Source organism: Manihot esculenta, chromosome 9 (genome assembly GCF_001659605.2).
Source record: "Manihot esculenta cultivar AM560-2 chromosome 9, M.esculenta_v8, whole genome shotgun sequence".
Taxonomy (NCBI): Eukaryota; Viridiplantae; Streptophyta; class Magnoliopsida; order Malpighiales; family Euphorbiaceae; genus Manihot; species Manihot esculenta.
In genome coordinates, this window is record NC_035169.2 from 28,496,919 (window position 1) to 28,522,698 (window position 25,780).

The 25,780-nt window shown below is 30.6% G+C and overlaps 4 protein-coding genes across 9 annotated transcripts; 2 read left to right on the plus strand and 2 right to left on the minus strand.

The window, feature by feature from the left end:
• The first annotated feature begins 3,007 nt into the window (after positions 1-3,007).
• Positions 3,008-10,940, plus strand: LOC110622539 (glucose-induced degradation protein 4 homolog). Of its 2 annotated transcripts, XM_021767079.2 has the most exons (10): positions 3,008-3,283; positions 3,455-3,665; positions 7,900-8,082; positions 8,289-8,344; positions 8,545-8,688; positions 9,740-9,813; positions 9,967-10,021; positions 10,089-10,151; positions 10,246-10,373; positions 10,483-10,940. In XM_021767079.2, the coding sequence occupies exons 3-10, from the start codon at positions 8,037-8,039 to the stop codon at positions 10,526-10,528; spliced, it is 612 nt and encodes a 203-aa protein (XP_021622771.1). In that variant the 5' UTR covers positions 3,008-3,283; positions 3,455-3,665; positions 7,900-8,036; the 3' UTR covers positions 10,529-10,940. The 2 variants fall into 2 exon arrangements, with proteins under 2 accessions (XP_021622771.1, XP_021622770.1); XM_021767078.2 differs by lacking the exon at positions 3,455-3,665 and having other exon boundaries at positions 3,011-3,283; positions 10,601-10,940.
• Positions 4,107-5,008, minus strand: LOC122724578. The gene has a single exon (XM_043959900.1). The coding sequence runs from the start codon at positions 4,882-4,884 to the stop codon at positions 4,351-4,353; it is 534 nt and encodes a 177-aa protein (XP_043815835.1). The 5' UTR covers positions 4,885-5,008; the 3' UTR covers positions 4,107-4,350.
• A 5,110-nt stretch (positions 10,941-16,050) lies between the features above and the next one.
• On the plus strand, positions 16,051-19,259 carry LOC110622537 (laccase-17). Its single transcript, XM_021767073.2, has 6 exons — positions 16,051-16,245; positions 16,352-16,503; positions 16,604-16,848; positions 16,942-17,070; positions 17,279-18,235; positions 18,881-19,259. The coding sequence occupies exons 1-6, from the start codon at positions 16,138-16,140 to the stop codon at positions 19,009-19,011; spliced, it is 1,722 nt and encodes a 573-aa protein (XP_021622765.1). The 5' UTR covers positions 16,051-16,137; the 3' UTR covers positions 19,012-19,259.
• Positions 19,260-22,440: 3,181 nt separating this feature from the next.
• Positions 22,441-25,220, minus strand: LOC110622538 (protein FAR-RED-ELONGATED HYPOCOTYL 1-LIKE). 5 transcript variants are annotated; one of them, XM_021767076.2, is made up of 3 exons: positions 24,773-25,220; positions 22,855-23,477; positions 22,441-22,692 (listed from the first exon to the last, which is right to left on the minus strand). In XM_021767076.2, the coding sequence occupies exons 2-3, from the start codon at positions 23,454-23,456 to the stop codon at positions 22,659-22,661; spliced, it is 636 nt and encodes a 211-aa protein (XP_021622768.1). In that variant the 5' UTR covers positions 23,457-23,477; positions 24,773-25,220; the 3' UTR covers positions 22,441-22,658. The 5 variants fall into 5 exon arrangements, with proteins under 5 accessions (XP_021622768.1, XP_021622767.1, XP_021622766.1 ...); XM_021767075.2 differs by having other exon boundaries at positions 22,817-23,472; positions 24,773-25,215; XM_021767074.2 differs by having other exon boundaries at positions 22,817-23,477; positions 24,773-25,209.
• Positions 25,221-25,780: the final 560 nt, after the last annotated feature.

Genomic DNA, 25,780 nt, shown 5'->3' on the forward strand with positions numbered 1-25,780 from the left:
TATAATGAATTACTGAAATAGAGTTTGTATTTCACAATAACGATATTTAAATATTCTAGAATTGTCGTCATTTAATTCCATAGAATACTAGAGATCACCCAATGCATATAAAAAATAGTCCAACTAAAAAGAATAAAATGGAAGAGAACAACTTTTTATTCTTTCAAAAAACTGTTTTGATAATGGTTAGTTATTTTGAGAAAAAAAGAGCATTGAATATTTTTTTAGGAAGAAGATAATGGTTAGTTATTTTGAGAAAAAAAAAGAGCATTGAATATTTCTTTAGAGAGAAGAGATTATCTGAAATTATATATGGCAGTGTATTTCATAATAATTCAAATATCTGGATATTTATATATTTCACGATTATCGTCCTTTAGTTTCATAAAATATAAGAGGTCATCCAAGACATAAAAGAAATAGTCCAACCAAAAAGAATAAAATGAGAGAATAACTTTTTGTTCTTTCAAAAATTTATTTTGATAATCGTTAGCTATTTTGAGAAAGAAAGAGCATAGGATAGAGATCTATTTTCTTTATTGACGATGGATCCAGAGAAACATGAGCTGTTGCCAACCACTCACAAACGAGCAGTTACACGATCTTTTACAATGTAATTGGCAAAAATTTAAAATTTAAAATTTAAATATTTTTTTCTTTTTTTTTAATTTATTTAAAATAAATCAAAACTGGACTATTATAAATAAGATACATAACTTATTTTGGGCTTTTTATTTTATTTTCAGTTCTATGTTGGGTGTAGGAGGTGAGCATTCGATCGGTTCGGTTCAAAATCGAACCGAACCGAATAAACTGAAAATCGAAATTTTAGTGTTTATAAAAATCGAACCGAACTAATTTTGATCAGAAATCGAATCGAACCGAACCAGTCTGATTCGGTTCGGTTTGATCGGTTTTGATTTTTAATAATTTTTTTTTATTTTTTACACTTTATTTTTAATATTTTAAAATTTAATTAAAATATTTTAATCTTAATATGATTTAATTTCTCTATATTATTGAAAAAATATATTATTATCACTAATCGGTTCGGTTCGATTTTTTTGATTTTTTCTGATCAAAACCGAATCGAACCGAAATAACTAAGATTTCTAAAATTAAAAACTGAACCGAACCGAAATGTATAAAAAACTGAACTAAATTTTCAAATCGGTTCGGTTCGGTCGATTTTTTCAGTTTGAACCGAATACTGCTCACCCCTAGTTGGGTGTATTATGTATACTGCAATCTTAGAAATTAACAAATAGACTTGTGACCTGTGCATATTTTGAGGGTTTAAATATTGTATATTTGTTAGAACAATGTAACCGCTCAAATGATGAAATTAAGAGTAGTTGTAGTATAGAATAGCCTAGATCATTTATCATATTGAATATCCAAAATAATTTCAATTATTTTCTTTTATGTCCATAATTATGATTTATCCACAAATAAACATAATTAATTGGACAATGAACACAAAATAAAGGTGATACTTTTATATGATCTTTCTCATATCTCGATACTTTCAAAATTAATTTAATTTACTTTTCTAAGAATATCTCATCAAATCGAATTATTCATAATCAACTGATAATATTCTAAGATAACAAATATTAAATTAAGTCTCAAGTAACAAATCAGAGTTTTAAGTGTATTAGTAAGTTTACTTATAATCTTTAGGGTCTCACACAATAACAAGCATATACTACCATCATTGATCACAAGCACATGTGGTATAAATCACATACTACGATATCTCTTTTCATTTATAATGGAGTGTATGTCTCTATTTAAGATATCATACGGATAATAATTTGAGTATACTTAATATTTAAATTTGAGTTCTCTAAACTATTCATTTTAAAACAAAATTTCATTTGGCTATTAAGACAAATTATGTACCTTAATTCACATAAAATTATTGTATTTTAATACAATGATTTTCCTCAATTATTTTTAATCTCTTTGAGATGATATATTGTATTATAAATTTTAAAACTCTCAATTTTATCCATAAATAAAAGAAAAATTTATAATTGTCTTAAGTTTTATTATTTCACTGGATAATAAAACTAATGCTGTGTGAGCAAGTATTTGTTATCTATCTGACACACTTCTCATATAAAATAGTATGTATAAATTACACTATTGCAATAATAATTTAAATATATTAGCGCATTATCTGATCCTTTACCCTAATTAGATGACTTCATAAGTTTGTATAAAACGTCTTTCATACTAGTCTTCATTAGAAGACTCAAAATTCACTTCATGCATAGAAAATACTTTCAAGTTATGTGTATTTATATCCTTAATATATCTTGAGGTAGATTTAAACTCATTGAAATCTCCTATATATATCTAAAATATCTCTATATCTATTTCACGACCTCCTGTATGCTTGCCTAAGGTCAAATTGATTTGCTATACTCATAGCATAGCATAGAAAGTTTAGTACACTTTATAGCATACATTAAACTCCTAACCTCACTCTTATATGGAATATTTTTATTTAAACTTTTTCTTTTGAAATTTTACGATATAATATACGGCTTAAAACTTTTTCTTTTAAAAAAAATGAGTATCTATAAATTTGAAATATTATGTATTTAATTATTGTAAAACTTTCATAATATATTGCTTTAGAAAAGGAAAATATTTTTCTTAATAATTTCTTAAAATCTCAACTCTAAAATTATATGCAACTTCTGCATACCATTTTTTTTAAAATTAGATATTACTATAAATATTTAATTAATTATTTTCAATATATTTATATAATTATTTTTAATATATATATATAATTATTCACATAAAATTTACTGACTAAATTATATATTTTAATTAAAATAATATAGTTTTAAATAAAATCTTTTACTTATATAAAAAATATTTTTAGAACTCATTAATTAAATTATCTAATTATAAAAAACACATAATTTTTGTTAAAACGACGTAGTTTTGGTATTACTAATAATAACCCAGCACTGCATCAAAAATTTGTCGAATTCACCTTTCTCGCCAGACAATCACGCTGCAGCAGCCATCATCGTATTTCAACCAGAGGACCCGTCGACCGCCTGAGCAGCAGCACGTCGCGCCAGCACCACCGCCGTATCGCGTGCCTGTGAGCCGCCGCACCACTGCATCTCTTGCCCGTGAGCCGCCGCACGCCGCACCTCTGCATCGACCGCTCGTTTGCAGCCCACCTCTGCATTGCGCGACTGTCGTTTGCCGCCCACCTCTGCATCGCACTCCTCTGCAGTTCAGCAGTTCAACGGTAAGCATTTTTTTTTTTAAATCTGAAGAAAATAGTTTCTGTCCCTAAAATGATGTGGGTTCTGGTTGCATACATAGCACTGCTAAATAGGTTTGAGAGGGTCATAGTAGATCAGAAGACATGCACATGTTACAATACATTGAATATGATCTGGTGCTAGTTTTTCCACAGGCCTTCCTCTCAGTAGAAGCTCCAAAAGCACAACCCCAAATGCATATATAGAATTATATGTTTGAGATGCTAGGCACATGCTAAACAGGTCCAAAAGCACAACCCCAAATAGCTGATTAGTTGCAGATGCTAGGCAGTGAGTACATAAGGACTGAAGACAGCTTTGTCTAGGAGAATGCTAATTATAGAATTATCAATATCATCATATCAGGTAACAACGGTTTCAGATGAAAATGCATAATTTTGTTTGTGAAATGCATGATATGTAGAAACTTATATGTTTGAGATTTAATGTAGAAACAAATTATTTTACTCAATTAACGTTATTTTCAGCTATTATTAATTCGAGCATGAACTCGAACTTGAGTCAAAGCCTTTTAATTTTGAGCTTAGCTCGAGCTTTATTAACGAGTTTCTTAAACTTTTCGAGCTTTAGCTCGAGTTGTTAACAAGCTTCTCAATTGAATTTATCTAACTGAGCTTGAAGTAGGTTTGTTATTATTATAAACGAGCTTTTCACGAGTCGAACTCGAACCCAGCTGGATTTTAATATGTAAGTCACGAGCCGAGCTCCATGCAGATATTAGAGCTTGAGTTTCTAAAACTTTTTAATAATAAAGCTTGAGCTTTACAAAGATTAGCTCGGCTCGGTTCCATTACACTTCTATAAACCATGAAGATCTATTTGAATCTACAGTGGTTCTAGAAAGATTAACCAGAAAAATGATGATAATCTTACAATTCAACTTTAATCTTATTTATCACAAATTCACAATACAACACACATATACATTCAAGGTTTAGGAAGAAGCTTCAGTCTGTCTCATTTATCACAACACAGTAAACATGTACCAATACAAGTTGCACATTTCATGGTTTATGCACAAGTGTTCTTGCTACAGCATAAGCATGGAAAAGTACTGCTCAAATTCTTGATCAATGGTTGGTTTTCTGGTGCCGGGCTGAGCATCTGCATTCACAATATCAGTCACTAAATGAAAGAAAACTCGTATATTTGAATTATTCCCATTAGAATATAAAATATCATCAAGATCCTTATCCATATTTGGTTCAATGCTGTCTATTCCATCTTGAGAACAACTGTAAGCAAAATGGCTTCCCAATTCTACAATGGGCTCATCAAGATTCTGATGTAATTCATGATGGTGAAGACCATGCTCCCCTGCTTCAAAAGCAGACTCATCTTTGCCGGCACCAACTGTTGATGTTGCCATAGTGCTGTTCAAGGAACTTTGAATATCCTTAGAATTGCTCTGGCCGAAATCCAACAATGAGGAACAGGGCTCATTAGAAAGCCCTGGCTTTGAAACTTCTGTGTCAAATTTAGCTTCCCCATATACTGACATGAACATAGTCAGAATCTCCAACAAAACTGTTGCTATCTTTTGCTGATTCAAGATCTGACCCATCTTCTATATCTTGTTTCCCAGCACTTTCCTTAACTACTGCAAATAGGTCTTCTGCTTCTTGGTTTTCTTCCAATATTGAAAGAGTTTTGGGTGATGAATGATTACCCAGCACTTATGCTTTGGGAATGGCAAGCCGAATTGCTCTGCCTGTAACTTTCTTTTTTTACCCACATCAAACATATTCTCACGGTGTGCTTTATTGTGATGGAAGCAAAAAATAATAGGAAAAAATGTGCAACATACGATTAAATAATCTTTGAATTACTGTTTGCTATAAATCTTTTTTCATGAAAATAACTACCACATCAAGACATTTAAACCAAGGACAACAGGTAGAATTTCTAGAGGGCCAGAGGCTATAAAATACCACAAATTATCTATGGAAGTTCGTAACGCAGTTCAACCAAACTCATACATTTCATGTGCATGTTGTTCCTTATTATCTTGGAAAACTAAAGCATAGCCTACCCTCACAGATGCTCACTACATATATATTGATTGGCAAATACGAGATAACCAAAAGAAAAAAAGTAGCACTAAGCTCTATATGTATGCGTGTGTGTGTGTGTATCTCTTTAAGAACCACAGAAAAATTAAAAAATAAATAAGAGGAGCTTTCAGAAAATCCGGAGACTGGGAATCTAGTAACAAGATCCAATCACTTCAACTGAAAATCATGAACTATATATTGACTATCAAATTGCTGCCTATTAATGCAAGAACGTCCAAACGAAAACAAAATATTGAAGTGAGAAAGCACAAAGGATTTGGCAAGTATGGCAGGATTTGGCAAGTATGGCATTAAATCATGAAGGATTAGTTTTTTACATCACATAATATTTACCATCAAATATATAATAGTTCCCTTTGCAATACAGTAAAGCAAGCAACACAAATAGTTAAGCAGCAAAAGCAAGCTGCTGGCAAAGGAGGAGGTGGCCAAGAAGCTGAGAGAAAAAGAAAGTTATAGCAGGAGTGGCATTATGAAAACCAGCTGAGCAGGGTGTCAGCCGAGAAAGGTGGCTCTGCCCACAAAAGTGAGGCAATTGATTCAACGTTTTCTTTCAAGATATACACCAATAGATGCATGAGATTAAAAAAATAATAATAAATAGAGTGAAGAAAAGAGAAAAAAGGTATGGAAAATAAATCACAGAAGATACCTTTTACATAACACAAATTATATGTTTAAGAAATCCTAGAGAAATTACCCTTAATTCCGCATCTAATACAATGTGAAGAGAACATCTTATATTCCCATTTGAGACCTATTGAACAAAGGCCAACCTAATCAACTAAATAGATAAATATTCCAAATTTATGCTTCCCATTTTCCACCAGTTTTTCACTAGCCAAAGAGAGAAGCAGGAAAGAGAAAATATAAAAGAAAACAAAGGAACAATTTTTCAGCAAAAAGAAAAAAGGATCCTGAAGATCTGAAATTGGAAAAATACAAGCAAACATACATTCACAAAAATAAAAGAGAAATAGGGGTACCACTCAAGGATTGGTCTTCAAATCGTGAGGTAATATCTATAAAAAGAAAGCTATGGCCTTGCATCTGCCACATTTCTTTAAAGATCACAATCATCAAAATTGTTTAGAACCAAGAGACACAGATGATTTTCGAAACACCACTATTGGGGTCAAAAGTAGCCGACTAAAATCGAATGTCACAGACCAAGGTGCAGGAGGTACGGTCTTTGGCATTCCAATCGCACCTTCTGAACTGTACTCCACGACGGACCACTATCCAACCTTTGTCTGGCTTAGAAGCAAGATGAAGATCAAGATGAAGATCAAGATCTAGCAACTACCAACCTTTGTTTGCAACATGTACAGCAAGGAAAGGAACAATAAAATACATTGATAACTAAAACCAAGCAGATCAAATGTCTCTCTCTCTTTTCATCTCAAATCTGCAAAGAAAACAATAGAAAAGAAAGGAAAAACAACATTAAAGCAAAGGAAAAGAAAATAAACAGAAAAACGAGAAAACAAACAAAAAATCCCAAAAATCCACCTCGGAGGCGGGAGGTAAACCCACACGATCAATTTATGCAATGAGTAGAAGTGATAATAAAGGGTCCTGGTTTTAGACATTAATCCCATGAACCTCTTATCTATTTTCATTCAATCACGACGGTCGGAACAAATCAAATAAGAAAAACAAACATTGAGTTTAGGAATAATCAGACTTGAACCGATGACTTCCACTACGACACTCTACCGCTGAATTATATCTCTCCCGCTGCCCCTATCAGAAGTCAACACTCTATTTAGTAATACTGAATGCCCTGCATAACTTTGTGAAGTATTCTCCACACACTTGACTCTTTGATCAAGCTGAGTGGCTACAGGTAGTAGAGAGACGAGCTCTCATGGGAGAAAGACTTCTGGCGAGAAAAATCTCTCTAGATGTGACTAGAGAGAGGACTCAAAACGTCTTTAATTGCAGGTTGATTAAGCCTAAAATGTAGATTTAGGCTTTTTTTTTCTTTCTTTGATGGAAAGTATACATTTTTTCCATAATTATTTTCATAATAGTTTTTTGCTCATAAATTTGGTTGTCCATGGGAAATGAAAGAGTTAAATTAAATAATGATTTGTATGCATAAATATGATGTTATTTTTTATGATTTATTTTCAAGTGATATTATTTTGTGAATTAATAAAATGTAATGGTTATTAATTTTTCTTTGTGAATGTAATTCATCTAAGTCGATTGCTCACTTTACCTCAACATTTCCATTTCGGTTTATTTATTTATTTACTCTATGTTTTATATAATTTATTTTGTAAAAAAAATCAAATGAATACTTGTAAGATTTCAATTTTTTCAGAATAACAATTTTTTAAATTAAAAAAAATAATTTTCTTGTATTTCAAGCAAAAAAATTATTGAAAAACAAATCTAAGTAAATTGAAATTTTCAAAATCTTAATCTCAAAGTTTAGCAGCCAATTTACTTTCTTTTGGATTTTATAATAACTCATTTTATATCCCAAAATGCAGCGTTTCGGTTTCAGAAAGTGGGAAGTCCATTCTGCTCTCAGCGAGGGGCAGGAAATACTGCAGGCGAGCTTGAAACTTGAAATCGCAGGGTGATCAATTCAATTTTCAGAAGAGTTATCAATCAACATATCAAGAAAATGCCAGTGAGAGTGGTCGAAACCTCTGCACCTTCTCAAATTTCAGGTATTCCCTTCATTTCTTAGATTAATAATTGCATTTGAATCAGGACTAAGCTCTGTGCTACATTTTAGGGTTTCGTTTTACATGTATATAATTCCACTTTTCTTAACTTATATTTCGAGCTAACAAAAAGCTTGCTTATATGATTTTTACATTTGAATTTATTAATTCTCATAATGGGATTCTAACATCTATATTTAATTGCGAAGGTGCAAATTCTGAACAGATTTCGCCGCCATTTTGTACCCTCCTGAGTGTTGGACAGGTTATTGTTCATTTCTCTCTCTCTCTCTCTCTCTCTCTCTCTCTCTCTTTTTCTTTTTTTTTCTTTCTTTTTTTGGTATTTGTTGATTGCTCACTTAAGTGGGGGATTTTATGATTTGATTTCCCAATCTAGTTGGAATTGCATACATGGTATGCAGCCAGTCGCTAAAGATGGCTTAAGTTGAAATTATTTTATTGCAGGCTTTCTCTGGTACCCAGAATGTTTCTAGTCTACAAAAAGATGAAGCTTGGAGGGTTAATGTCCGTATTCAAGGATGTGACCTTGATCATGGTTACTTATGTGGCACTATGGAAGCTCTGAATGTTCCTATGGCTGACACGCCGGTGAGCATCTTTTTAACTTCAACTAGCTTATTTTGAATGAGCATTCTCCTCTTCGCTATTTTTTTTAATCTGTTTTTCTACAATTTATGAGAAGCAAAATAGGGCCTTCTTAAAGAAAAAACATCAATAAGGATAAGTAATGATTGAAGCTGCTCTCTCTCTTCTTTCCCCCCACCCCCCCCTCCCCCTTCTGAGAGCTTATCTGAATGTACTAATTTTCACTATTTGTTTGGCACATGACTTGGCCCTTAATCTTCTATCTGGAAAATAATTTGACGAAGTGCATACTCATACATGTATAATTTGTAATTAATCCACTGAACACGGAAACTAAAATCAAGACTTATTGAATACTTGAACTTATAAAAACCATACAATAACACAAACTAGCAGTGTATTGAAAAAAAGTTAAAATTAGTCTCATTAATTGTTGGTTATACTCTAACTTTGATGACTTTATTCTAAATTTTATTGATGTGCTCTAAATAGTCTCATAATCAGGATAATCTAGAGTACAATCAACAATACATGAGATTATTTTTATTTTTTTGACACTACATAATTAATTTGTGTTACGTTGTTATAGTTTTTTATAAATTCAGGTGTTTAATGGGTTATGGTTTTAGTTAAGTGTTCAATGGATTAATTCCAAATAGTACAAGGGTATAAGCATGTATTTAACTAAAATATTTTTATCTGTTGACAGTTTTAATATTTGTATCTCTGGGAGGTTATAATAGTGGCACTTGCAACATGTGTGTGTTATCAGTTCTGTTGGTTGTATGCCTTTTAAATTGTTATAGGATACTAGATGCAAGTATAACATATTATATATTGATGCTGCGTAATAAATTTTTCATTCATATCCCGTATATGGGGTAAACTTTTATTTGCTATAATGCTTCAGATGGGAATGGTCAAAGAGATATAGTAAGTATTTGTAATGCCACAAATTTCATTTTGGTGGAATCAGGCAATCTAGTCGAGTGATACAGGATATTTTTGAGCCTTCCATTTAAAATTGTTCCATTTCCGTGTTATGCATTCTCAGGTAGTAACCTTTTGGGAGGGGGAGATTGTTGATGGCAAGAATTACACTTTCTTCACTGGCAAATGGGAAGCAACGTATGTATTTCTTCTATTTCTTGAAATTGGATCATATATGGATATTAGGAATGGTGGAAAAGCAATCATTGGTGATGTGATTGTTGATTACTTGCTTATAGATGAACTTGAAATGTCAATGCCATTTTTAATGTGTTTTAGATATTTTAACAGATCAGAAGATGATATAAGGCACTGGACAAAGTTTCCATCCTTTTCTCCTTTCTTGGTAAGAAGTCAGAAATAACTTCTCATTCAGGAATATCTGCTCAATAGATTGACTTTCTCTTTTGTAGTGCCAAGTGGAGGTTGATGGTGGCAAATCTTTGGACTTGAGTAACTACCCATACATATTTATGGTAATCTACTGTTAGTCTCTCACCATAAGGTGAAAAATTCTCAACGTTTTAGTAAGCCAATAACTTAACTATTTTCTCCTATGTTCTCGTGTAGAGGTGGAAAGAGCAATATTTTGTCAATGTCGGAACTGACTGTGGGTTAACGATAGCTGGCTTTTACTATGTTTGCTTCTCTTGTACAGATGGCTCAATCAATGGGTTTTATTATGATCCTAATAGCAGGTATTCTCTTCTTTGTCTACAACGTAGCATTTGACATAGTGTAACTTCTGCTTTGCTATCAGAATATAAAATGTTAATGATTGATTGTGATTTCAAACTTTATTTCCAGAAATATGGATGTGCTTTCAACCAGCACATTGATCTTTCTACTTTAATCAATTATAGTTTTTCTGCACTTTGAGACAAAACTGATTGATGAAATATGCACTCCAATCAACCTGCTGCAGCCCATTTCAGAAGCTTGAACTGAAATCCACCAATGAGGGACGATCAGGCTTCAGTTTTTCATCTTATGAATTGCAGTAAAATGAATTATGGGCACTTCATTCCAGTACTAGCTACTGCCTGGAGTGAAATTGTTTATGGAGCTTGGCAACCTAGAACTACATCTTTGAGGATGATGAAGAATTTGCTGGGCCAGAAGAACTCCAACCTATATATATTTGAGAAATGTTTTGAACAGCTTTGTCTAATCGCTTCTTAAGCGTACTGATGTGCTTAATGCTGAATGATTTGTTCCAGTCATATTTATCTTTAACTGAATATGCATCATTGTATGGTTTGTCATAGTTTTGTGTGAAGATTACAATATTGTTATGCTACGATCCTCAATATCAATTGGTACGGTAATCTTTTCGTTGTTAATAAATAAAATAACATATAATTCTATTTATTATTTATCAAATTAATAATTTAATTATAGATTATTATTTAATTTAAAAAAAAAATTAAATTTTAGTCTCTCAGATCTAGTATAATCAATTATCAGGATTGGTCAAAAGTAAAAGCTGATTTCTTTTTCCAAAAATACCCTTATTAATTTTGTTAAAACCCCTAAATTTTAAATCCTAAAATCTTGTCAACCCAAAGATTTTGCATTCAATTTCATTCCATTATTTCTCATAAGTCTCTTTCCCACTGTCGAGTTTCTTCATCATTCTTAACAAGTATCTTTAGCATGAACACAAAGTCTCAGCAATCCATTAACAGTTGGATATAAATAAAATGGTAGAATTATAAAAAAAAATAATAATAATAAAATGATAGAAAATTATTAAATATAGGTGGTTCTAAGAATGTGAAAGATTTCTCATCAAACTTTTTGATTAATTCGAGGAGATACCTTTGATAGGGGATGAGCATCAAGTCGAGAGTCTACCATTTTCCTCTCACTTAATAGATTATTAAGACTAAATCTCTGAATACTACTCTTCTCTCTCTGATAAAAAGAGTAATTAATGACGTTATACTGCTGTAAACTGCTATTTAAAAATAGCCATTAGCAAACAAAACAAGCGTAATTTTATTCTCTAGTGTGATTTGACGCATTTAATGAATTAATTAATTTGAGAAATTAGTATGGTGAAGTCTCAGCATTTTCCAACCATAAGGGAGAGAGATAGAGATTGAGATATATCCTTAGATATAAAGAAAAGACATTTCCTAAGTAGTCATGATTTTGGTCTTACCAAATTAAACTTCAAATAACTTATTTAATATCTACAACACCTTTTTTTTTTATTGTTTACCATTTAACATTCCATTTTTTTAAATAATTTATATGTGAAAAATGTTTTGTATAAAATGTTTTATTCCTTATTTTTAATTATATAAAAATTAATATTAAAAAAAAATAAATTTTGTTGTCAAGTCATTTTATGATTATTTAATACCTTAAAACCATTGTTGAATATTAAGATAATTTTTATGTTTTTATCTATTTTAGGAGGGAGCAGAATTTGGTTCAAACTCATAAATCAATCAAATCAAATTAATTTGAAAATTCGATTTGGTTTGATTTTTAATTTTAAAATTTTTTGTTATTTCAATTCAACTCGATTTTGATCAGAAAAAATCGAAAAAATTGAACCGAATCGATCAGAGATAATAGTATATTATTTTTAATAATATACAAAAATTAAATCATATTAAAATTAAAATATTTCAATTAAATTTTGAAATACTAAAAATAAAGTGTAAAAAATTATTAAAATTTAAATTAATCAAACCGAACTGAATCAAATCGAATCAAACTGATTTAATTCGATTTGGTTTTTGACTAAATACCAAAATTTTAATTTTTTATTTATTCAGTCGGTTTTAAATCAATCCGACCGAATGCTCACCCCTAATATATATTCCCTAATAAATTTAAATATGTCAAATCATTAAATAATTATTTAAAAATAAAAATAAAATTTTCTAAGTGAATTATATAGCTACTGAACTTTTTAATATATTATTTCAAAATATAAAATTTCCCAATTTACATTTTGCTTAATTTCAACAAATCAATTTAATTAAAAATTATTATATGTATTTCCATATTTTTTTTTATAAAGTTGAGTGAGTCAATTCTAAAATATGGCTTCGCCCTAACAATGCTTACATCTAATAGACATAACATTCATATTCACAAAATTAAATAATCAATTATATATATATATTGAAAAGTTGAGTGGGTCAATTCTAAGAGGGCTTCCCTCTGCTTTACCTATATATAATAGGTATACAAATTCATATTTACAAAAATAAATTATTAATTATGGACATCTAAGGAAAAATGCATGTTAATTCATTAATTTTTTTAAATAATTCTTATTTGTTTTACTACTCTAAATATATTAAAAAATATAATTTTTTTATTAATTTTTTAATTATATTCCCCTTAAATTATAAAATTTTATGCTATTATTAAATAGCATTGAGATTTTAAAAGATTTCTTAAAAGTAAAATAATTAAATAGAATTATAATAATTAATTTATATATTATTATAATCTAAAAACGAAATGTGAATAATAATTTTTTAAAAAATAAAAATTATTAGACACGCGTAGTATTCGGTTTAAATAAAAAAAATTGATCGAACTGAATTAATTCAAAAATTCAGTTTTTATTTATTTATTTCAGTTTAATTAGATTTTTAATTTTAAAAAATTCAATTATTTTGATTCGGTTTAAATTTAATTAAAAAAAATCAAAAAAATTGAATCAAATTGATTAGCGATAATGGTATATTATTTTTGATAATATAAAAAAAAATAAATCATAATTAAAGTTGAAATATTTCAATTAAATTTTAGAATACTAAAAATAAAGCGTACAAACTAAAAGTGCATTAAAAATTCAATCGATCAAATCTAATTAAATCGATTCAATTTGATTTGATTTAATTCCTACTCAAAATCAATTCAATTTGATTTTTATAAATATTAAAATTTTAATTTTTAATTTATTCGATTTAATTCGATTTTGAATAAAATACTTACATTTTCACACAGTTTATTTTTGAAAAGGTACTAGATTGTAAACATTAATTAGTTACCAATAATTCAATCATTTCATCAAACATTAAATGAATTAAACCGATTAATGAATTAATCTTTGAGTTGAAATCTTAACAATACAAGTGAAAAAGTAAATCCAATTAACAATAAAGGCTAAGTTTAGTATCCTTAGATCTCCAAAATGTCCAGTTGAGCAGACATCACTCTCTAATCGTGGCATTATTCAGTTGAGACATCCTCATCCCCCAACAGAGTTACCAAAAAAGATTAATTTTTCACCCACAAAAACAATTAAGACTACCCAAGTAATTACTTAAGGATCCAAAATTTTACTATTTAGTATCTGAACTTTGAAAAAATTCATTGATTAGTCTATCAAATTTTTATAATTTTTAAATTCAAACTCACATTAATATTCTAAAATCCACAGTTTAGCTTGAGTTTTTATCCTTTTTTCCTTATCCACCTATACGTCCGAATGTATCAGTATATCCATCTCTCAGGCGGCCATTTAATTTTTCGGCACGCATGCTGATAAGGTTGCGAGGTAGTTGGATCTGCTTTTTTACCTTCCATCACGTCTCTGGACTGGGCTCTCTTTTAGTGAATTCAAACACAGAGTCAATCTGACCTATTTTAGTCACGGACTGGAGGGTGCATATTAATTTTGAGTCTAGACTCGACCTCAATCCGAGTACTATAAGTCCGGCGATTATCACACATTAACAATAATTATGAGAGGTTATATTAACTAGGTGAAACATCTCTAATCATATTATTGAAAAATGAAATAATTAATTTCATTGACTAACACAGCTATCTATGGACATGAACCTAACTATAATAATTAATATCATTTTTTTTTAAAAATCTTTGCTTATATGAAAATCATATTGTTTATATAGTACATTCTGCAAATAATTTTCCTTAGTTTCAAAGACAGAATAGGTGAAATCAAAAGGCCTAGATAAAAAGAATTTCAATTCAAAGCATCTAAGGATCTATCTTCAAAATATCCTAAGATTCGTATGGACTTTAAGTATTTTTTTAATTAGAATGATAATGCAATGTAGTCTTTTTCATTAACAGCATGAAGTTAAATATTTTAAAATAAATAAATAGAATATAGGTATTCCATTTACAACCTTATTAAAAGTAAATTATAAGAGAGAGTCATTTCAAAATTTTAAATTGATATATATGTTTGTCCGGTCTAAATCAACTTAAATAATTTTTAAATTCATTTTCCACTTAGTTTAAAATGATAAAACTAAATTATTTAATAGTTTCGTACTAACTATTATATATGAGTTCGATTTATTATATTCTTCTGATGGATGTTTTTTCACATCGTATTCCGCTCTAAATTTGTAATGTTTTCGTTATAACTGAATCGGATACAATTACTAAGTCAGGACCGAATTCTCAGATATTGTGGTTTGCTTAGTAGTCCAGGCGGCTCCACCTCGTCTCACACGATACCCCTTTTAATTTTTTTTTTAAATTTAAGATGACTCTAATATCAATTAAAATAATTTTATTTAAATTATTTTAAATAATTTTTAAATTCACTTTCTATTTAATTTTAAATAATTAATTTAAATTATTTAATAATTTCATTATTAGCTATTATATATAATTTTAATTTACTATAACTTCTTATACGGGACGCTTTCTCACCCCGTAAGCTATCCATATAGGACGCTTTCTTAACAAGCAGCCAGGTAAACATTACACATCATAATTAATTTCATACCATCGTGATAAGCAGTATTTTGCAGCGTTAACCTAAGCTCTCCTTGAATTTTATGTTATCTGACAAACGCATATGGGTATTCGATCAATGCAAGTCAATGATTTTTCTTTGGGATAATACTGTTTAGTTTTCTAGATTGTCGTTTTCTTATACTGCTACGGTAATTTTAGTTGTGACGTTTTTACTATTTTATTTAGACTAGTTATGTTTGTTGACATGTCAGCTAATTTAGTGCTGATATCAGCACTACGTCAGCAATTTTTATATCTTCACTAAAATACAGTAGAATGTTCAAAAGGTTGAAATTATTTGCCCTGAATTGCTAATGAGAATTAAGAAAAGTTCTTGATGTTGAAAGTATGAAATTTTCAAAAGCATATGAAAAAAATAAAAAAACTATATATTTTTCATAAAAATAAATTTGCTATCTCTGTCATGTTATCTAAGGATACAATGCTATGAAAATTTATGAAAATTTTTTACTTTATCAACACTCTAAAATTCAGCTCAACCAAAAAAAGCAAAACTGAGGAGACAACAACTACATTACCATCTCAACTATCAATTCCTTGTGCTCTTCACGACATTCCTGCCCCCTATTTTACTCTTTCTCCTCTCTTTATATAACACAATTCTTGTTTGATATCCCAGCGTTCTGCACATTCTCACTTCTCTTCCATTCACCAAATACACAGACACACAGAGTGAGAGATTAAGCAATGGCTATCTACTGGTATCCTTCGCTTGCTTCAATGGCAGCCATTCTCCTCAGTTCTTTGCTACTGCCATACTCTGTAGAGGCCATAACGAGGCACTACACGTTCAATGTACATGCACTGGATTTTACTATATTTACGTTGCACTTATTTTTGTTTGTGTGTTTCCTCTGTGCATGTCCTAACTAATCTGTATTTCTCTTATTGATTAATAAAGATTACGTACAAAAACATCACTAGATTATGCAATACAAGGAGCGTAGTAACTGTGAATGGGAAGTTCCCAGGGCCTCGCTTGGTTGCAAGAGAAGGTGATCAAGTTCTCGTCAAGGTTGTCAACCAAGTTTCATACAATATCACCATCCACTGGTAAGAATCTATAACAAGCATTAACCTTGTTCAGACAAAGAGCTCAAGTGATGAATATTAGACATATATAATTTGGTTTATTGGTTTTATGTCTCCATAGGCATGGGATAAGGCAGCTTACTAGCGGATGGGCAGATGGGCCAGCTTATGTAACACAATGTCCAATAAAGACTGGGCAGTCATACACTTATAACTTCACCATTACTGGGCAGAGAGGAACTCTCTTATGGCATGCTCATATCTCATGGCTAAGGTCATCCGTTTATGGACCCATCATTATCCTCCCAAAACGCAACGAATCATACCCATTTCGGAAGCCTTATAAGGAATTTCCCATTCTCTTTGGTATGTTATTATGTTTTGAAATGAATGTAGTTGAAGTTTTGGGGTTTCTTTTTGGCATTTGTAGAATGATATTTGATGGATTTGGAACTACAGGAGAATGGTTTAACGTAGATCCTGAGGCCATAATTGCACAGGCTCTTCAGACTGGAGCAGGTCCAAATGTTTCAGATGCATATACTATAAATGGTCTCCCTGGGCCTTTGTACAACTGTTCTTCTAAAGGTATTCTGTGGTCTTTTTTTTTTGTTAACATCCTAAAAGATAATGTATTATAATGGGAAATTCTTATATACGTATCAAGAATAGAAGAAGATTGTATATCAAGAGGAATTTTAATAGAAATATAATATTTATTTAAAAAGATATTATTTTTTTACATGAATAAATTAATATAATATGTCATTAAAAAATTTTGTTCCTCATTATGCAGACACATTCAAGCTGAAGGTAAAGCCAGGAAAAACCTACCTTCTCCGCTTGATCAACGCTGCACTCAACGATGAACTTTTCTTCAGCATCGCCAACCATACTCTTACCGTCGTCGAAGCAGATGCCATTTATGTTAAGCCATTCGACGCCGATACACTCCTCATCTCTCCAGGCCAAACCACTAATGTACTTCTCAAAACCAAGCCTGCTTCTCCTAGCGCAATATTTTTCATGTCTGCTAGACCTTACTTCACCGGCAGAGGAAGCATTGACAACTCCACCACCGCCGCTATTCTCGAATACAGCCACCCGTCAAATAGTTCAAGAAAGGTTCCCTTATTTAAGCCAACTCTGCCACCAATCAACGCAACAGGCTTCGTTGCAAATTTCACCAGAAAATTCCGCAGCTTAGCCAATGCCAAGTTCCCTGCTAATGTACCACAAACTGTGGACAGAAAATTTTTCTTCACTGTCGGACTTGGGACCAATCCATGCCCAGCCAACACCACCTGTCAAGGACCTACAAATACTACAAAGTTTTCAGCTTCGATTAATAATGTCTCCTTTGCATTACCCTCTGTAGCTCTTCTGCAATCCTACTTCTTTGGAATGTCTAATGGCGTCTTCACATCTGATTTTCCTCAGAACCCACCTGTAACTTTTAACTACACGGGTACTCCACCAAATAATACTAATGTTAGCAATGGCACCAAAGCCTTGATTCTACGGTTCAACACGAGCGTGGAACTTGTACTTCAGGGTACGAGCATTCTTGGTGCGGAGAGCCATCCTCTTCATCTCCATGGATTTAATTTCTTTGTGGTTGGACAAGGTTTTGGCAACTATGATCCTAATAAAGATCCTGCCAACTTCAATTTGATCGACCCTATTGAGAGGAACACAGCTGGGGTTCCTGCTGGAGGTTGGATTGCCATTCGCTTCCTCGCTGACAACCCAGGTACGTGGATCTCCATCAGTTTCTTGTTAGAGAAGTTTGCTCCTCCATTTACTACCGATAAAAAAATCGCGACTGAATGTATAAAATTTGCCAGTAAAATATTGAATGAAAAAATTAAAATTCGCTATTAATATACTAATAAAAATTGAGATGCTAAAACTTTTAGTGATGGTTTTTTTTTTATATTATTAAAAAAATAAAAATAAATTGATAATAATTATCAATTAAAATAAATAAAATTAGTTGATAAATCACTTTATCGATTAATTACCTATAAAAAAATGAATCATAAAATATTTTGATGGTAGATTAATCTTACAAAACATTTGGTTGGTAACCAAATTTTTTCCATCAAAATTTAGTTAGTAAAATTTTGAATTTGGTTGGTATTGATTTTAGTCATCATCAATTAAGAATTATTTAGCGACTGATTCACCAATAAGTATTAATCAATATTGATTGATTATTTTATTGATTGATAATTATCGACTATATCATACTATAAATATAGTCGATATATTTTATTTTTTTTATAATGTTTAATGGTAAAATTTTAGTATTTATTATAAACTTTAATGTTTAGAGATGATTTTTGGTCACAAAAGGTTTATGATTGATGAATTTTTTTTCAAACTTGCATATCAGGAGTATGGTTCATGCACTGTCACCTAGATGTGCATACGAGCTGGGGGCTAAGGATGGCATGGGTAGTGTTGGATGGACCACAACCCAATCAGAAGCTACAACCACCACCGTCAGATCTTCCAAGCTGTTGATTTTCTTTTTTGTTTGTTGACCAACCATTGGTCCGGATTGTTCTTGTACATTCACTTGACTTGATTTTCTTATGTTTTTTAATTTGATTTGTTTAAAAGTTAATAAGAATTTTGTGAAGCAACAAAAAAGAGAAGGGTTTTTCAAATGTTTGGTCGTGATCTTGTACTTTGGTTGGTCGAAGCTCAAGAGCAGATCAAATTGTAAACTTCGAACAAATTAATAAGATTTAGCTCACAATTTTTTCTAATTCAGTGTACTAATTTAGCATTTTAAAACTCAATAGAAAGGATGAGAAACCCATTTCATTTGGTTTAATCATTTCATTAGTTTTTCATTTTTTCGATCAAAACAGAAATTCGTTTCATTTTTGAAATTTTTAAAGTCTTGAAATATTTTATTTATGCAACATATAATCGAGAAATTCGTGTTATAATATTTCTCTTTGTAGGGTTATTTTATCTTTTATTGATGTATTTATTTATAAAAATTTATAATTTAATTTTTAAAATTAAAAAATTAATTAATAATTTTCTTCCAAATAGTTATTTAAACATAGAAAACTTCAATGAAAAACTAATTTAAAAAATATTTGTTGATTTGGGAAAGGAGAGAGTGTGACCTATCGTCTAGTATACATTAATTATTTAAAAAAAATAATAATAAATAAAGTGTCTGTCGTGCTTATGCAAGGCTGCACAAGGCTCACTGTCAGCGTTCTAATGTTTTTCTTAAAATTTTTTAACTATTATTATTATTATTATGATATAACAATATATTTATATTATATTAATTTAATAATATTATTTACAATATAATTTTTTAATAAAATATATTCATAATTATTTTAAATATATTTTATTATTTTTAATATATTAATTTTATAATATTAAAATTAAATAGTACCAATGATATATTTACTAATATATCATAATTATATTATTTTATAAAATTCTATCTAAATTATATAAATAGTTATAAAATTCATAATAATTTTTATTTTTTTTGAAATAGGAGTAGGGGAGTCGAACTTTTGACCTCACAAGGCTACAGGGATGCACTTTCCACCAGGATAAGGGAGTGCAAAATTCATAATAACTTTAAATAATGTTTTAAAATAATACTTAATTTTCCCACCAGACAAAAGTATGATAGTTTTTCGTAATAAAAAATATATTTAATTATTTTTAAAATATAATTTATTGATATGACGAATCCAAAAATTTTGTTTAGTGTCTGATTTTAATTAATAATCACATAAAATGAAATATATAAAATAAATATATATATTAAATAATTTATAAAATATTAACGGGAATTGAATACCAATTTACTTGTTATAATATGTTGTAATATAATCTACAACTATATGGCTCACAATAGAAATACATTGTACATATAATAAATTTTAATTTCTTCCCTTAAACACGAGATTACATTGTCCAAAAATTGCGTTAATGTAAAATTGTAACAATTAACTTCATTAATCTGCATTTAACAACATATTTCTTAAATTTTCATAACTGATAACATAATTTGTCAATTACTTTGAAAATGACTCATAAACTCATAATAATTTTTATTATATGATATAGAAAAAATTGTAAATAGAAAGGACTTATCAAGTTATAGAATCAAATGTAGGTTAAAAATTATCGAAGAAAACTCATCCCGTAATTTCAACACCCACAAAATCGCCTATTTAGATTGCCGCTAGTCCACGAAGTTTTCAAATCTGCATTATAATTATATATGCATATTAATCACATACTTCTACTGTTTCCTTCAAACACCGTAAATAAGCCTTTTACTTCGTTGAGATGTGTGAGTGAAATGGATCACTTTTCTCTCTTTTTTTTTTTTTTTTATTTCTTCTGAGATGTGTGAGTGAAATGGATTTATAAACAGTGGGAGGTTAAGTTTAAGCAAATAAACTTTTTATTTAAATTTTTTGAGTAATGTAAAACATGTTATATATGCGTCTATTGAAAAATTTATTGGAAATTCACTCAAATGATTATTTTAAGTAAATATCAAACGTTCATAATTTTTTTAAAATAAATTAAAATTCAATAAGTAATAAAACAGTGATTTAAGTTTAATAACCGTGAATCAAAATTACCCCAATCTCAATTTTAGTACAAGAGCTTTAAACGTGATATTAAAAAAAAAAATACAAGAAACCTTCTCAAGTTCTAAACCATGATAAGTGAGTGAAAACATCCTTAACAGTAGCTTCGATTGCACTAATATTCCACCTTCTATTAGTGCAATCTCTCAAATTCCATTGCTTCATTGGTCTAACAGCATTAGTGAAGGTGTTTGGGGTTAAAAATATATTTTTTGCAAAAAGCACTATTTTAGATGTGGTAAAAAAAATACTTTGGAAAAAAACAACTTTGTTATTTTGGTGTTTTATGATCCAATTATATAAAATTATTTTTTAATATTTTTTAAATAATATTTTCAAAAAGTATTTCTCTAAACAGCTCTTCCAACTAGAATGACAACGATCAGGTATTTTTGAGTATCCGATCCGATCGAACTTTAATAAGACGTATTTAGATAGTTATAATCGGATTTGAGAGGAGTTCAAAATTAAAAAATAATACCCATTGTAGTTTCAGATGAATTCGAATTTTATATATAAGGGATACACTATTCGAATCCGTTTATATAAATAATTAATTTAATATAAAAATTATATTTTACAATAATATTTATAAATTTTTTTTATATATTTTTATTTAAAAATTAAAAATTAAAAATTAAATATTTTTTAAAAATGTTAAATTTTTTAAATGAAAATTATTAATGAAAAATATTTTTATATAAATTATTAGTTAAAATATATAAGACTAAACAGGTTAGGATAATAATAATTGAGTTTGATTAAAAAAAAAAAGAGTTTGAAACATATTTGAATAGTTTAATTTAATTTTTAGTTTAATTTTTAATCAGAACGAGTTCAGATATTGCTAATATAAATCATATTCAGATTTAGTTGATATTACTAATATTACTAATATAAATCGATTTAATTGATATTGCTAATATTGGTAATATAAATCGTATTATAGTTTAATTTTCGCGGTACCCTACATGTTTACCTCCCTAGTTCCATGAAAACCTTACTTTGGACTTAATGCTGCTAAACGAGTCATTGAGAGAGATTTGCCTTCCGCTGCTAATACCTGCGCACCCTGACTTTACTAACCATGACCATGGACTTAGTTTTGAATTAACCATGAACACAGCTGAACTCTGGAGTTTATGCAGAATCACTCCTAAAACTGCCATCTTGGCAGACATAGCAGATCATCACTCATCAACTGTACAAGCAAACTTTAAACTAAAGCAATCATGGGCAAACCATGAAGATCTATTTGAATCTACAATTGTTCTAGAAAGATTAACCAGAAAAATGATGATAATCTTACAATTCAACTTTAATCTTATTTATCATAAATTCACAATACAACACACATTACATTCAAGGTTTAGGAAGAAGCTGCTTCTGCAGTTTTCAGTCTGTCTTATTTGTCAGAACACAGTAAACATATACCTATACAAGTTGCACACTTCATGGTTTATGAACAAGTGTTCTTGCTACAGCATAAGCATGGAAAAGTACTGCTCAAATTCTTGATCAATGGTTGGTTTTCTGGTGCCGGGCTGAGCATCTGCATTCACAATATCAGTCACTAAATGAAAGAAAACGAATTACCCATATAAACACAAGCAGAAATTAGATAATATAGTCCCACGGACTTTGCAATCTCAAGTAGCATGGCAAGTTAAGATTACCTTGGTTAACGCTCCATCTTCCAGAAGATAGGACATACCTATTTGGATTAACTCCATTAGAATATAAAATATCCTCAAGCTCCTTATCCACATATGGTTCAATGCTGTCAATTCCATCTTGAGTGCAAGTGTAATCAAAATGGCTTCCAAATTCTACAATGGGCTCATCAAGATTCTGATGTAATTCATGATGGTCAAGACCATGCTCCCCTGCTTCAAAAGCAGACTCATCTTTGCCAGCACCAACTGTTGATGTTGCCGTAGTGCTGTGCAAGGAACATTGAATATCCTTGGAATTGCTTTGGCAGAAATCCAACAATGAAGAAGAAGGCTCATTAGAAAGCCCTGGTTTTGAAACTTCTGTTTCAAATTTAGCTTCCCCATATACAGACATGACATGGTCAGAATCTCCAACAAAACTGTTGCTATCTTTTGCTGATTCAAGATCTGATCCATCTTCTATAGCTTGTCTCCCAGCACTTTCCTTAACTACTTCTGTAATTAGGTCTTCTGCTTCTTGGTTTTCTTCCAATATTGAAAGAGTTTTGGGTGATGAATGATTATCCCAACACTTATGTTTTGGAAATGGCAAGCCAAATTGCTCCGCCTGTAACTTTCTTTTCTTACTCACATCAAACATATTCTCTCACTGTGTGCTTTACTGTGATGGAAACCAAAATTAATAGGGAAAATGTGGAATAAACGATTAAATAATCTTTGCTTTACTGTTTGCCATAAACGATTAAATAATCTTTGCTTTACTGTTTGCCATAAATCTTTTTTCATGAAAACAACTACCACACAGAGACATTTAAGCCAAGGACAAAAGGTAGCATTAATAGAGGCTACAAAATACCAAAAAATTATCTATGGAAGTTCGTAACGCAGTTCGACTAAACTCATAAATTTCATGGACAAGTAACTCCTTAGTTTCCAGGAATCTTAGACACTAAAGCATGGCTTACCCTCACAGATGCTCACTATACATGTATTGATTGGAAAATAAGAGAGAACCAAAAGAAGATAATAAAAAGTAGCATTAAGCTTTAAGGATAAAATAAATATGTGTGTGTGTATATATATATCTATCTTTTTTAAGAAACACAGAAAGATTAAAAAAAATAAATAAATAAAAGAAGGAGCTTTCAGAGAAGCAGAGATTGGGAATCCAGCAACAAGATCCCATCACTTCAACTCTATGAACTAGATATTGACCATCAAATTGCTTCCTATTAATGCAAGAAGGTCCAAACTAAAACAAAAATTGAAGTGAGAAATCACAATCGATTTGGCAAGTAAGGGATTAAATCATAAAGATTTTTGACATCACATAATATTTACCATCAAATATATAATAGTTCTCCTTGCTATACAGTAAAGCAGGCAACACTAATAGGTAAGCAGCAAAAGCAAGCTGCTGTCAAAGGAAGAGGTGACCAAAAGCTGAGAGAAAAAGAAAATTATAGCAAGAGCTTCAATAGGAAAACCAGCCTAGCAGTGTGTCAGCCAAGAAAGGTGGCTCCGCCCACAAAAGTCAGGCAATTGATTCAACGTTTTCTTTCAGGATAAATAGAGTGAGGAAAAGAGAAAAGGTATAGAAAATAAATCATAGAAGATACCTTTTACATAACACAAATTATAGGTTTAAGAAATCCTAGAGAAATTCCCCCTTAATTCCAGATCTAATACAATGTGAAGAGAACATCTTATATTCCCATTTCAGACCTATTGAACTAAGGCAACCTAATCAACTAAATAGGTAAAGATTCCAAATTTATACTACCCAATTCCCACCAGTTTCTCACTAGCCAAACAGAGAAGCAGGAAAGAGGAAATATAAAAGAAAACAAACGAACAATATTTCAGCAAAAAAAAGAAAAAAGAATCCTGAAGATCTGAAATTGGAAAAATACAAGCAAGCACACATTCACAGAAATAACAGAGAAATAGGGGTACCACTGAAGGATTGGTCTTCAAATCGCTGAATATCGTGAGACAATATCTACAAAAAGAGAACGATGGCCTAGCATCTGCCACATTTCTTTAAAGATCGCAATCACCGAATTGTATAGAACCAAGAGACAGATGAATTTCAGCAACTATGGGAGAGAGGAAATTGAACTGGCTGTGGCGATGGTGGCAAATGGTTTAAGAGGTGTACGTCGATTAGGCAACAGGGAAATAGAAGAGATAGACGGAGGCGATTAGGGTGGGTGGAGACGGCAGCTCATGGAGCAAAAGGGATCAGAAGATTCAGAACTTCAGATGCTGGAACTGCGAAGAGGTAAGACACAGGAAAGGTGCAGCCTGCAGAAACGGTAAAGCGAAGAGAAAAGTTCGAACTCGTACGTTTGATTGGGTGGTTGAGATTAGAAGATTATCTTCATCCAACGGCTAATGACAATCTCATTTCAACAATGTTTTGTTTTTGGGTAAACTGCAATTTAGTCCCTCTGATTTAGTGAAATACAACCTTTCGTCCATCTGTTTTAAAAAACCTTCAATTTAATCTTTCACATTTAAAAGAACTGAAAAATAGTCCCTATCGTCAAATTTTCAGTTAACCTTCCATTTATTTTAATGAGAATTACTAAACTACCCTTTAAGTAAAAAAATACAGAAGAAGAAGAAGAAGAATAATAAGAAGAAGAATGAGGAGGAGGAGGAGAAGGAGGAGAAGGAGGAGGAGGAGGAGGAGGAGGAGGAGATTTACCCATATTCGCATAATCACCACTACCATCTCGCCCAATTACATGAAATCAAACACAGAAGAAGGAGGAGGAGGAGGAGGAGGAGGAGATCGGGAAGAAGAAGATCGAAAAGAAGAAGAAGAAGAAGAAGAAGAAGAAGAAGAAGAAGAAGGACGTCAAAATGGGTCTTCTTCTCATCCTCCATCTCCTTCTCTGGCTTTGCCATTAATGGACAAAACTATCATCACATATTCAAACCACATAACCATACACA

Excerpts from the sequence above, each read along its gene's own strand:
- LOC122724578 (XM_043959900.1), bottom strand. The coding sequence starts at position 4,884 with ATGGGTCAGATCTTGAATCAGCAAAAGATAGCAACAGTTTTGTTGGAG.
- LOC110622539 (XM_021767078.2), top strand. The coding sequence starts at position 8,037 with ATGCCAGTGAGAGTGGTCGAAACCTCTGCACCTTCTCAAATTTCAG. Across the intron at positions 8,083-8,288 it reads TGCACCTTCTCAAATTTCAG|GTGCAAATTCTGAACAGATT; the intron begins GTATTCCCTTCA and ends TTAATTGCGAAG. Across the intron at positions 10,152-10,245 it reads ACTACCCATACATATTTATG|AGGTGGAAAGAGCAATATTT; the intron begins GTAATCTACTGT and ends GTTCTCGTGTAG.
- LOC110622537 (XM_021767073.2), top strand. The coding sequence starts at position 16,138 with ATGGCTATCTACTGGTATCCTTCGCTTGCTTCAATGGCAGCCATTCTC. Across the intron at positions 16,504-16,603 it reads TACAATATCACCATCCACTG|GCATGGGATAAGGCAGCTTA; the intron begins GTAAGAATCTAT and ends ATGTCTCCATAG. Across the intron at positions 17,071-17,278 it reads GTACAACTGTTCTTCTAAAG|ACACATTCAAGCTGAAGGTA; the intron begins GTATTCTGTGGT and ends CTCATTATGCAG.
- LOC110622538 (XM_021767075.2), bottom strand. The coding sequence starts at position 23,456 with ATGTTTGATGTGAGTAAGAAAAGAAAGTTACAGGCGGAGCAATTTGGC. Across the intron at positions 22,693-22,816 it reads AAGATGGAGCGTTAACCAAG|ATGCTCAGCCCGGCACCAGA; the intron begins GTAATCTTAACT and ends TTGTGAATGCAG.